The sequence below is a fragment of the Pongo pygmaeus genome, chromosome 9 (assembly GCF_028885625.2).
Source record: "Pongo pygmaeus isolate AG05252 chromosome 9, NHGRI_mPonPyg2-v2.0_pri, whole genome shotgun sequence".
In the NCBI taxonomy this organism is placed as follows: Eukaryota; Metazoa; Chordata; class Mammalia; order Primates; family Hominidae; genus Pongo; species Pongo pygmaeus.
The window spans coordinates 67550356-67564175 of record NC_072382.2 but is presented as its reverse complement, the minus strand read 5'-3'; the positions used below and the strand labels follow the sequence as shown (position 1 = coordinate 67564175).

Below are 13820 nucleotides of genomic sequence, written 5' to 3'. Positions count from 1 at the left end.
CACACACTCTTCCAAGGTGATACCACTGATTTCCTGGTGACTCCTACATCTCCTTCTCCAAAACCAACTTTTCTTCTGACTTCCACACCCATATATTAAAACAGCTTTTTAATGGTAGGTAGCTTGGAGTTGGTTTTGGATGCACTGTAGGCACCTTAGATTCAAAGTATTCAAATATAAACTCCATCAACTTCTCTCAAAATTCTTGCTCCCTCTCCTGGGTGCTGCCGTCCTCTCAAGCCTAATACTTCAACCTTATCTCCAACTCCTTTTCTCTCAGACCCCCATGTAAACCCCAGTAACTTTCTATGAGATTCCCAGCACACTGCTCATGTCCAGGGTAATGTCTGAATCAATTACCTATGACAAAGAACTACAGACTTTCCCAACTGAGCTACCTTTGGGAGGGCAGGACCATTTCAGCACCTGTGTTCTCTTTGCACTATGGGATTTGGTAAAAGATGGTGTTTACTTACTAACCCAAAAGCAGTGATTGAATTTGAAGGATGGATGGAGCTGCTATGTTATTCCTCCTTCCATCCTAAAAAGAAAAGGCACTTCCAAGGACTGCCTCATTGCCCCTATGACAAAGGGGATGCTCTGATAAGCTTCAAGGACAGGCTGAGGAGTTGGGAGATTCCTCTTACCAGCTCTTTGCTGAAAAGAAAAGGGACACTGGTTTTGCTGCAGACAGCCCAGTTGATGAAATTCTGCACATGCTCAAACTGACGGTTGAGAACCATGATGCTCTGTAACTGCTGTTCCAGCTTCCGCTTTCTCTCATTAGTAATCCCCTGGGTACAGAGAGAAGACAGAGTCCTTGATCCTGTTATTGGACTGTAATCCACCTGCTTGGGAAGTCTGGTGGCTTGTGTGTGTCACTGATGGAATCAGATGAGACTACACCCCTGAGAGGACAGCAGGGCAGAGTGTTGCCATGGGATGCTGGCTAATGGAAAAGGGGAGGGGGAGATGGTGGGAGATTTTATAGTGCAAATGTGGAATGGGTAATAAATGAAAGAGGAAATGAATAAATGTCTACATCTCTTGGGCATAAATTGGTCAAGAAGGTGGTTTGTTTCATGACTTTCTCTTCCAAGACTATAACCCTGAGCAGTTAAGGATGGAAGCTGCCTAAGAGACATAGCATCAAAAATCAGTTTGAACTGATTTTCTAGCCCTTAATGAGCCACCCTCCCAAAATTAGGCTGACATTTTAAAATACAGGGAGCAGCACAGAGCTATGGAAGCTACATATCTGAATTATAGCCTAGGCTTCCCTAGGTCCTGGGACTAGCTTGATATGTGGATGGTTTCTGAACCCAACCATCTGATCCATCTGTCTATACATACCTCTAATTCCTCTACTAGCCCGTTGGCCTGTTTGTTTAGTTCATTCATCAGAACCATCTTGGCCATTTTGATCTGGTTTTCCACCTTCCTATGCTGATGCTTCACTTCAAAAATCCTGTAAACACAATGGGACAAACCATGGTAAGCTTTCCTCATGGACTATATGAAGACCAAGAGACAGCAAACATAAGAACCAACTTGGAGGCTGCCTACTGAAATCAAGGCCTAGCAGACACCAAATACAAAAAAAAGAGCCTTCCTCCACCACCCCACCTTTTGTACAACCGAGCCCCACTTGATCAAAGTTCAGCTTGGTTTTCTCTAGGTAAATCTCAAGTCTACACCAAGGTCAACCCAGTAGCCCACCAGCTGACACAGCACTAGAGGTAGGACCACAAGAGAAAGTATGGGAATGATTTACTGTAATTTGTTGTCTTTAAAAGGAGGATGCTCCAATAAATGTCGCCATGAGGTAAAAAGAGGCAGAAAGCATACTAGTGGTTTCTGAGGGCCGGGGGGTGTTGGGGGAATGGAGAGTGACTAATAATGTTTATATTATTGGCATAATAACATATTATATAATAAACATATTATATAATAAACAATAAACATATTATATAATTATATAATAAACAATAATAAACATATAATAATGTTTATATTAATGTGGCTTCTTTTTGGGGGGATGAAAATGTTTTAAACGTAGACAGTAATTATATACAGTTGCACAATTCTGTGAATATACTAAAGGCCACTGAATTATACATTTAAAAAGAATAATTTTATGATATGTAGATCATATCTCAGTAAAGCTATTTTTAAAAATTTAAAAAGCGTGGGCATTTAAGTCACCACAGACCCAGCATGTAAACCCAACACAGTCACTGGCTAGTTGTGTGATCTCAGATGAGTTACCTAACCACTATGAACCTCAGTCTCCTCATCAGTAAAATGGAGATAATCGCTAACTGAAAGAATGGCAAGAACTGAACAAAATAATGCATATATGATACCCAACCCAGTGCCTGCCACATGAGGTGCTCTCAGCACCTACCACTTCCTCTTCCTATGTAAAATACCAATGATTTCATGTGACTTGTAGATTTATAGAGAACACACAGGGAAAGGGGTGATAAAGCACAGATTGCCCCTGGTTTGTTCCACCCTCATAATAAGCAGCACTCTCTTTCCTAGTGTCTGCTTGGTACCCTTGTTCTCAAGCACTGACTTCTGACTAGTTCATAAGGCATATGCTTTGACCCAGACTCACTCTGATCATCCTGACCTAGCTTGGTCTTAGCCACCAAGTGATGACTTAATGACCCCTCCCTGGCCCTGAGACCTCTAAGGCCAACACATATGCCTTCTAGGACATATGCCCACATCTGCTTAACCACAGCTCCTCTTCACAGGCACTACATCTGACGGCCTGGTGTTGGAACCCCAGGTGTGTGGGAACAGAGCATTTCCAGCACTGGCAAGGCACTAGCCTGTGCTACCTGTCCTCAATTTGCTTTGCAGATGTCTGTAGACTGGATTTCTTATGTGCCACCTGTGTAGTCACACTTTCCAGAAGCATCCTCTGGTTTTGCAAAACTTCTTCAACATGTCTGCACCTAGGGGATGAGGCAGAGAAAAAGCTGAGAAGGGCTGAGTCCTACTTTGAGCATGCCAACCAAGCGGGAATCTCCACAGGGAACTGTCTCAGCCAGACCCATGGAAGCTGTGATGACTTCTAGGGAAAGTCTAAGGCACCACAGGCTCTTGGCCCATTAGGCCTTTTCCAGGGAAGTCCTACAACAGGAGCAGAGAAAAACTTCAGCCCAGGGGCTGCAGGTTGGCTTGGGCAGGGAGAAGATTTTGATGCACGGGGAGTCCCAGAGCTCTCACAAGTAAGAAATCCAGAGCCCTCCCCAGCCCATTTCAGGCAGTCTGTCAGCCCCACCTGTGTTCTTTGTGTTCCACCATTAGGCAGCTATGGCAAGTGAGCATATCACATGTCTCACAGAATAGCTTGAGTACTTCCTGTGTGTGTAGAGGACAATACAAGGTGAAGTCTCCGGGACCATCATTCACTCCTGCCAGAGAAGACAGAGAAAGTGGGCTTCTCTTGCTCAGGTAGACAAACCTCTCAGTTAAGCTTTGCTGCACAGCCCTCAGCCTTCAGAGGACACTGCAGAAATACAGAGCTCGGGGGAAGTGGTATAAACAGGAGATGACTCTCCAGGGGCACAAGGAGGATTTTGGGCTGAGCTTGGCTGGATTTGCCCAGTTGTCCAGAAATAGCACACCATCAAGCCCAAGCATCCCACTACCTGCCAGAGGCTGAGGAAGGCGCTTGCTACTACTCCACATAGATCTCCTGCAAAATAATGAATCCTTCACAATTAACCTCAACCTGTTCATTAATCAGGATTCTGTTTTTAATGGAGCTAAAACCAGCTATCCAGCCTTGCCAGGCTCCAGGCTAGATCACATGGATCATGAACTCTGGTTCCTGTGGATTTGACAGATGTAGAACCCCTCTCACAATTCAAGGGCCTTGAGAAAAGACTTTCAAGAAGATTGTCATTTAAAACAGATGGTGGCTGGGTGCAGTGGCTCACGCCTGTAATCCCAGCACTTTGGGAGGCCAAGACGGGCGGATCACCTGAGGTCAGGGGTTCAAGACCAGCCTGGCCAACATGGCAAAACCCCATCTCTACTAAAAATACAAACATTAGCTGGGCGTGGTGGCGCATGCCTGTAATCCCAGCTACTTGGGAGGCTGAAGCAGGAGAATCGCTTGAACCCAGGAGGTGGAGGTTGCAGTGAGCCGAGATCATGCCACTGGACCCCAGCCTGGGTGACAGAGTGAGACTCCATCTCAAAAAAATAATAAAAATAAAAATAAAATAAAACAGATGGTGCTGGATAGACAAACAAACAAGCCCTAATCCAGACTAAGTTAATCAAGTAAATAAATCAGAAGGGTGGCATGATTACTCTAGAGGGGAAAGGCAGGGAGCTCAGCTAGCTTCCACAATAATTCAACACTTTCCTCCCTATACCATTTCATCCACACTCACCCACCCCCACCCTCAACAGGGAGGGACGAGAGTGAGTCACCCCTTTGACTCTGAAAGAGACTTCCTTTGGGAAAGGCTCTGAAATTGTCCCTACCTTCTCCGCCAGCAAGAAAACAAGATGGGAGAGCTACTCTCCAGGGATCTTAGGGTTCAGCCCTGCTTTAGGGCATGGGAGTGGGCAGGGAGAGGTGGGATTGGTACCTGGAGATCCCTTCTGGGCCCGAGGAAAGAATGGGCCCCCGGGGACAGGGCTGTGTCGGTGTTCCTCTGTACAAGAGCTGCACAGCCAGCGATTGCAGTAGGTGCAGAGGATATGTGCTGCCCTCTTCTCCTTGCACTCAGAGCAGTTCTGGAAGCACAGAGTTCTGGAGTTACTGATGTTATCCTCATTTGGGTCTGCCTCCACAAGTGGCAAATGCTCTAAAGACAGGGGTCCTGCATGCCTATTCCTCCACCAGTTTGCAGTGTAATCTATTATGCAGAGCTGTCTGGGAGTAACATGCCAGGGCTTGTGGAAGGAAGCATCCTTTGTGACCAAAAGAACAGTGGCTATGTCAGGTATGGTGGCTCACACCTGTAACCCCAGTACTTTGGGAGGCCAAGGCAGGAGGACTGCTTGAGCCCAGGAGTTTCAGACAAGCCTGGGCAACATAGTGAGACCCCATCTCTACAAAAAATACAAAAATTAGCCGGGAGTGGTGGCACATGCCTGTAGTCCCAGCTACTAGGGAGACTGAGGTGGGAAGATCGCTTGAGCTCAGGAGGTCAAGGCTGCAGTGAGCCAAGATCGTACCACTACACTCCAGCCTGGGCAACAGAGGAAGACCCTGTCTCAAAAAAGGAGGAGGAGGAAGAAAGAAAAGGAGAAGGAAGAAGAAGAAGGAGGAGGAGGAGGAGAGGAGGAGGAGGGGAAGGAGAAGAAGGAAAAGGAGGAAGGGAAGGAGGGAGGGAGGGAGGGAGGAGGAGGAGGAGCAGCAGCAGCAGCTGTCTCAGGGGCTGTTCACACAAGTCCTGTGCTGAAGCTAAGGATACCCAGATGCGTAAGCCAAGGATCTGATCTCACGCTATCCACAGCACACAGGATGGTACGCATTAACTGAGTAATGCTGTAATAAAAAGGATGCAACATATGCTAAGGAAGCAAAGGAAGCCTTCCTGGAACTCAGTCTAGGAGTGGCTAGGAAAGGTTTTACAAAAAGGAAACATTTGAGCTGGATACTGAATGACAAGTAGGTTCACCAGGCAGATAAGGGAGGAAAATGTTGTAACAGAGGGAAAGCACTGGCAAAAGCAGAAAATTCAATGTGCTTCAGAGAGGAGAAAGCCCACATATGGGAGTACACAGCAAGATGGTCAAACGCAACCAAGAAAGGGCAAGTACAGACCAGCGTTCAGAGTTGTGCTCCCACACCTGGGCTCTGCCCTATCTGAGGGTACCTAGGCCTCTCCTAGTCCAAATGTTCATTCATTTCATAAGCAAATATCTTGCCAGGGCTATTATAAAACATCAAGAGAAGGGGAGATTTGGAAAAGTTGGCCTATCTGTGCCTGAATCACAGAGGCCACCAAACTGATGTGAATTCTGAAAGTTCTACTAATTAAACTATGAATTCCTTGAATGTAGAGTATATGGGTCGATCTCCCTAATATCCAGCACAGGGCCTGGCACATGTGAGACATTCAACACAAATCAGACACAGGAACAAGTAAGTAAATTAGTAAATTACTAATTTACTAATTTACCCTAGTGGAAAGATACCCTAGTGGAAAGAGGAACAGAAGGGCTGTCGGCCAATAAGTGATAAAAAATTTAAGAAATTCAGGAAAAAGGTGATAGTTGTTAAATACAGGCAAGATTAATAAACCCATTTAATCCAGGCTGGTACATGAATTTCAACTCAGGATGATAAAAAAATAAAACAAAAGCCCAGTACTGGTATTTTTCAGTAAGAGCTGTAAGAGACATAAAAATAATTACATAGACAGTAAGCAACTCTTAATATATCTTAACTTACGTTCACCTTCTGCTAAAGGGATTGACACAAAAAAAGTCAGTAATTTCCACTTAATAGAAAACCCCCTCATTGCTTCCCCCAACTCATGCATTTTTATTTTCTTCTAGATGGATGGATGGATGATTAGGAAAACTGATGGAGAAGTAACAAATCAGATGATGGAGTGATGGATGGATAGACAGACTTACGACAGGGGCCTTACAGATTTCTGAAAAAGATCAGCTGCTTCTTTCCTTGTCCTGACTTACCCTGGCCATCTTGGGTTGCTCAGTAGGAACACAATGCAGAAAAAAATGTTCAGTTACATCCCCGGTAAGATATACTTGTTTACACCCAGGACAGGAGATAAGCTCTGTGCAAGAAAGAAAGATAGCAGAGTCAGGGCAACATGGCTGATTTTATCTAAGGCCTGGACATAAGGCTTTCTAATACACAACACCAAGATACGTAGCAATACCCATGTCTGCCAAAATGAGCTACACTTGATGCCATAGCCTGCATTTAGTATGTGGGTACCCTGAACATGACCATCCCATTGGGGCCTTCCCTACAGACCATCTGGTCTCCTCACATTCTTGTCTTTACCTGGTCCTACCTTCCTCCCCGCCCCATAAACCATGCTACTACAGGCCCAACCCTGCTTTGGTTCTGACGATCAGGTGCCTTCTTGCTGCTCCCATTCCTCATTCCACATCCCTGAGAGCACAGCTCCCATCACTAGCCAAGATCCAGAGTCAGTTTAGTCCAGGGCACAGTTCCAGGTCATTAAGGTTACCACGTAGCAGGATGACTTGGAAGATCTCGAAGCTACAGCCTCCAGAAGGCTTTAGTCAGAGAAAGGCAAGGCCTCCCTGCCTGCTCATCAAGGAGGTATTTTTCTCTTAGTACGGCATATACCAGTCAGTCTGCCTCTGAGGCTCAGAGGTCTTTTGGAGGGCTCTCTCCCTATAGTCCATGTTAGATGCATCATATATATGTATATTTTACCTATGAACAGCTTGAGCTACAATCTCTCCCCAGAGAAATACATCAGTCTCTAACATATTCTTCAGCATAGTGGGCTTCTGGACTATAAAAGCAGCAAAAGACTCCCACCCTGGAGACCACAGTGATTCTGCCGGCCCACCGCAAGAGCAGTCAACCTACTAGGAACAAGAAAACGAGCCTCTGGAGTAGGGCAAGGTACCTGTGTCCAGGGATGAGAGTGATCTGGAAAGGGGTTGGCTATGGCAGTGAATGCAGCAGTACCGCTACAATCTCCTCTGTCTCATCTCTTCAAAATACGAAAGAATGATATGATGGCAGTTGTTCCAGACTTATAGTCAGACAAATGTAAATCCAAATACCAGGCTTACCAGCCAATGACCCTGGGCAAAACACTTAATCTCACTTAATTGCTCTGTACCCCAGTTTCTTCATATGTAAAATAGGGAAAATAAGGGTTGCTGTGCAGATTAAATTAGATAAAACTTCAGAAATCACATGGTCCTCCATGAATGTCAACTTTGGAGTTCAAAAGATTCTTCATATCCTATTCACAGTAATGCAATAAACTCAATTATCAACTCTCTCTGGTGATGAAAGTTAGTTTGAGTGGTAGATTCAAAAAACGGCCACAAATTCTTCCTCTCCCTGCATCCATACCCTTGCAATCCTACCATTAAAAGGTAAGACTCTCCACGAGCTTCAGGTCAGTGATGAGTTTTTAATTTTTAAAAGAGGTAGGACCCTTCACCCTTTGAATCTAAGCTCACCTTGTGACTTTCTTTGGCCAACAGAATGCAGCAAAAGTGACAACAATTTCTCCAAGCCAAGACCTTGGTGGCTTTATATAATTCTGCTCTTGTTCTTAGAACTCTAAGAGTGCCATGTGAAAAATCTAACCTGGCATTGAGATTGCTGGAAGATGAGAGATCATGCAGAGAGAGATCTCAGTTGTCTCAGGCATCCCACCTGAGGCCATCATAGACCAGCCAGCCCCAATTAACCCACTAGCTGAACACAGATGCAAGAGTGAACACAGTCATAATTAGCTAAGCCCAGGCCAAACCAGAAGAACTACCCAGAGAATCCCAGCCCAAACAGCCAAACTGTAGAATCATAAAATAAATAAAGTTTAGTTGTTTTAACCACCAAGTTTAGAGGTGGCTTGTTATGCAGTAAAAGCTAACTGATACATCCCAGGAAAATAGAGATCCACAAAATCATGAAAAATAATAGTTTAATACTCCCTCACCCCACCAAAAAAAAAAAAAAAAAGAAAGAAAGAAAAGAAAAGAAAAGAAAAACTTTCTGAGTTTTTGCAGAGCCATGGGTGTTAATGACAGGACTGCATCTGGAATGTCCTGCATATTCTCCTGCCTGTCAAGAACAATGGCCAGAGGTGGAGAAGGATGCTCTCCACAGGTGACATCATCCAGGGGAATAAGGCTACTGTCCCTCCCTTCCACTTGGCTCACCCTGAGGTGACCTCCTCACCTACCGCAAGACAGAAATGCTGCTCTAATTGTTGAAAACGACTTACACAAGACTTCCCTGGTACCAGATGCCCAAACATCAGTCATTGTAACATGGCCTCATAAGCAGAATGAAAAAAAGAACTGAATAGGTCAAACAAGGCCTCATCACACATCCTCTGCTCCCTTGGCCTTAAAGCCAAAGTCCTCAGCTTGGCATTCAACGCCCCTTGCAAATTGACCTTATCTCTCTCTAATCTCATCTTTAGCTTTGCCTGCCATACAACCTGTGTTTTTGCCATGCCCAACATCTCTGCTATCTCTTGAATACACCAAACTTTTGCATGACTCTGTGTCTGTGAAAAATGCTGTTTCCTCTTCCTGAAATACTCTTTCTTGCCCCTCTCCTTTTCAGATAAACTCCTATTCATCCTTTCATACCTGTTCAAATGTTCCACCTTTGAGCAGCAGGGTTAATTTCCCCCAGGATGAATTAATTAGTCCCTCTTCTGGGTTCCCGCAGCACCCTGAATATCCTTCCAGTACAACAAATATCACATTGCATTTTAAATACCTGTTCATATGTCTTCACACAAAAATAAACCACAGTTGGTATTAAAGGATATTACCTGGTTTTTAGTAGATTGAACAATTATAGAGTAAGTCCTCACTTAACATCACTGATAGGTTCTTGGAAACAGCAACTTTAAGTATGATGACATATAATGAAACCAGTTTTTTTCATCAACGTTATAACAAAAGGATGTTTACTTAAGGAACTGCTGTACTCTGTTTTGCTTAAAATCACAGTTTCTAAGAATCTAGTTGATGATGGTAAATGAGGACTGCATTTCTTTTTTCTTTTTCTTTTTTTTTTTTTTTTGACATGGAGTCTTGCTCTGTCACCCAGGGTGGACTGCAGTGGCACAATCTCGGCTCACTGCAACCTCCGCCTCCTGGGTTCAAGCAATTACCCTGCCTCAGCCTCCTGAGTAGCTGGGATTACAGGCACCTGCCACTATGCCTGGCTATTTTTGTATTTTTAGTAGAGACAGGGTTTCACCATGTTGGGCAGGCTGATCTCAAACTCCTGACCTCCAGTGATCCACCCACCTCAGCCTCCCAAAGCACTGGGATTACAGGCGTGAGCCACCATGCCTGGCAGAGGACTGCATTTTTCAGGAGTTTGTGTGTTCCAAGTGTACTCCTTGCACTCACAGCACTGAAAGTTGTAAGAAGCCACCTGAAAGTTTTCTGGAAAAAAAGCCAGTGCAGTTTTATAAGGAAAGCAGAGGTGTGGGGCTTGTGAAAAGCTTTTAATTGAAAAATATGAGTTCTAGGCCCAGGGCTGGCAGTATCTAACTATGTAACCTTGGGTAAGTCACCCCCTTTCACTCAACCTTACTTTCTACACCATTAAAATGAGGGAATAGGAATGCAGGGGAGTACAAATTATCCAACCCATTTACTCTGCCTACAGCAGCCAGACGTTTTTTTTCTCCTGGAGGCCAGGCACGGTGGCTCATGCCTGTAATCCCAACATTTTGGAATGCCAAGGTGGGAGGATCAGCTGAGGTCAGGAGTTTGAGACCAGCTTGGCCAACATAGCAAAACCCAGCCTCTACTAAAAATACAAAAATTAGCCAGGCGTGGTGGTGGGCACCCTGTAATCCCAGCCTCGGGAGGCCAAGGCAGGAGAATTGCTTGAAGCTAGGAGGCGGAGCTTGCAGTGAGCCGAGATTATGCCACTGCACTCCAGCCTGGGCGACAGAGTGAGACTCTGTCTCCAAAAAAAAATAAATAAATAAAAATAAAAATAAAAATAAATAAAAATAAAAAAAAAAAGAAATATTCTCTTGGGCAAGATAGGAAGGAACAGAGAGCCAAATGGCACCCTGGCTATCATCCTTGTCAGAAAGTCAGTGAACAAGCTTGTAGTTGAAAGGAAGCCTGGATTTAAGAGATTAGCCCTCTAAGAGGGGCTGTGCAGCAAAGAGCAGAGATGGAGAACCATCACAGTGGTGCAGGCACTGTCCCAGGGAGGCTGCGGGCCCCAGAGTGGACCCAAAGGACATGCACTCCCTTTGTGTCACAACACCTTTGTCCAGAAATTCTTCTCTTCCCTCACAAGGTCCCTAACCCCATCAAGCTGTGTCAACCTTGACTTTTTATTATTTTTAAAGAGATTCTCCATCTTTTAATGAGGATATCAAAACAAAGTTTTACTTTAGACAAGGAATATATCAACTCTTAGAGCTGTGTATAACCAAACATCTACTTAACAATATTTAATATTAATTTAGTTATAAATACATATTTAAATCGCATTGCACATGAAATATTATTTAGATATCCTGCTTTTTTCTATTTTATTCAGCTAATTATCATTCAAACGACAGCCCTACTCTTGTATTTCACATACAAGAACACTGATTCTGAGAAATATAGAGACAGGGCCCCAAGTCCACATGATTATCCCCAGGAGATGTGGGGCTTCTGCCTCCAGAATGAGGAAGTCACAGACACCACAGGTGTTCCTGAGAACTTAGGAGCCTAGGAGAGCAGCTCTGAAAGCGAAGGACATTTAGTCCATCTGTCACAAGTGCAAACACTTCTGGTCCTTAAGAGGTGTGGGACAAATTTTCATCTGTACACCACCACTCTCTGAACCAGGCACTTTACATGTGTAAAAAATTCCCCAGGCGAATACAATGTACAGCCAAGTTTGAGACCCAGGACCTTAGAGAGAGCATCCCCTTCCCCTGTGGCTGAGCCTGATAGCTGTCTCCTGTATCACGCAGCTGAGAAAGGCAGGCTCACCCCGCTTTAAAAAGAGACTTTAAGAAGTTAAGAAAGACTCTGAATTCAGCTGTGATGTAGTTCCCCTCTGGCAGAGAAAAGGGCAGATTCCCAACAGACAGGTAGTGACCTGATATCCCTGTACCCGGGGATTGGCACTGAGCTGGGAGCCAGACTCCCAGCTCAACTGCAGGACCCATGAGCAGGCCTAGACTGTAGCCTGAGGTATGGCACTACAAGGACCGCTGCTGGGACCTAGAACATGTGCTGAGCCTAGGACTTAGTGAGGCAGCAAGGAAGTGGGGCCCACACTGGGTAGTCTACCTTTCAGACATGAACAGCAGGGCCAAGGCAACACGGACACCAGGGAGGTAGGGGAGGAGAGAAATCCCAAAGAGGTCTCAGAAAGCTGGTATCGGGTCAGCTTAGGCCACCAAGTGAGGACACATTCGTTGCATAAGCTTGAGGCCAATGCTAAGCAATCCTCTGAGGGTTAGGAAGCCTTCATTCCACAGCTCTTGTCCAGGGCTCCAGGCAACTTGAAGCTGGGGTCCGAGCTCTGATCCCAACAGAGCAATAGCATCCACTGGAGGAGCCTGATGCTCCTCTGCTAGTTCCAACCCGTAGACCCAAAGCTGGACAGAGCTTCACTGTTCATCCAGCCAATTCCCCACCACACAGATGATGACATGGAGGCCCTGAGACAGGGAGGAACTTAGCTAAAATCACATGGCCCTTGTATAACATAGGTGATACCATGAACCACTAAGCAGTCCCTGATTACCTCTGTAGCCACAGGTAAGATGCTCTACCTCCCTATGCCTCTGTCAGACACTAAGCAAAGAGAAAAAACACTCTAGTTGTATCCTCTGGCAGGCTGGACATCCTCACTAACAGTTCTGCCCTCCCACCCCCGGGCAGCCCCACTCTACTGAGCACCAGCTAAGGCCCCCACCACACAGCCCCTGAAGGCTTCCTCCAACCCACCACTCAGAGCAGCACCACCTTCAAGAAACATGTTGCACCCAATCCCCAAATACCCAGACCCTGCTAGAAAGACAAATTTTTGTCCAAGTCACCCCTAAACTGACTGCTGCTTCTGCCCCAGCTGCCAGCAGGCTTATCTGTGGCCCTGCTGCCGTGATTAGAGCAACACCTGGGAGAGAAGTCAGAGGAGCAACAGGTGACACCACCACAGGTCCCAGAGGATGCTGCTTACCAAGCGCCCAGGAACACCCACCCTGCATGCTGCAGCCAGCCGGGCTGCAAGGCCTAAGCCTCAGGGAGTGGATACTGGAAAGGGTAAGGGGAGCAGCCTGGATCCTCTCCTTTCTCTGATGCATCCTCAGCCAGGGCTGCATTTCTCTAGCTCACCTGAGATACTCCTGCAAGAAAGAGCTTGGTTGACTCCTCCTGTTTCTGTTTATCTCGAAGGCTCTGCAGCAATTTTCCCAAACTGAACAGCAAGAGGGAGACCTCAAAGAGGCGACTCTCTTCCTAGCTGCATCTCCTTCCTAATCCTCTGGGTGCCTTGGAATAGAAGCTCAGAAGGAAGACAACGACATTTTCAACTTTCAGGAACTAGCTCTGTCGCCCTCTACACAGCTCGGGAGACAGCACTCCCAGCCTTTTAGGACTCCATCCAAAAATCCTTCAGCCCTCCATGTTCCCCACAATGACAGTGCTCATGTGTGGCTGGAACCTGCCCCAATCCGGCAGTTCATTTAAATAGAGCTCATCACAACAACAGTGTTGGTGGTGAAGTGAGTAGCTGCAGGGCCCTGGGGACCCCCTGTTTATACGTAGGAAGAATGATGCAATCTGGGTATCAAAATAGCAATCCAGAATGGAATAACAGGCTCACGCAGCAGCGGTGCCTGCACAGCCAGAGCTCAAGTTGACACACTCTGTCAGCCCCACACTGCTGCAGCACGCAGATGCCAGGCACACACTCTCACCGCATCATTTTAAAAAACAGCAGGAGCCCAAGATATCCCTCCATGCCCCCGACACTGAAGGAGGGTGTGGGGGGGCCTTCAACAGACATTGAAATCTGTCTCCTACATACTCACCTGCTCCTGCCACTTCACCTGAAGTCCTTATCCTGTGACGTCACAGTCAGTTGCCAT

At 45.9% G+C, this 13820-nt stretch overlaps 1 protein-coding gene across 12 annotated transcripts in view; it reads right to left on the bottom strand.

Annotated features, from left to right (window-relative positions):
* Positions 1-13820, bottom strand: part of TRIM66 (tripartite motif containing 66) — a 70367-nt gene that overhangs the window by 32829 nt on the left and 23718 nt on the right. For 7 of the 12 annotated variants that reach the window (XM_054438420.2, XM_054438419.2, XM_063671954.1 and 4 more), the window contains 6 exons: positions 6685-6788; positions 4623-4770; positions 3299-3431; positions 2853-2969; positions 1354-1468; positions 648-794 (listed from right to left, as the gene is read on the bottom strand). In XM_054438420.2, the coding sequence (XP_054294395.2) occupies positions 648-794; positions 1354-1468; positions 2853-2969; positions 3299-3431; positions 4623-4770; positions 6685-6788 (764 nt within the window). Of the gene's footprint in view, positions 1-647; positions 795-1353; positions 1469-2852; positions 2970-3298; positions 3432-4622; positions 4771-6684; positions 6789-13065; positions 13711-13763; positions 13795-13820 lie in introns of those variants that run through there. The other 5 variants (XM_054438423.2, XM_054438424.2, XM_054438426.2 and 2 more) reach the window with 5 other exon arrangements.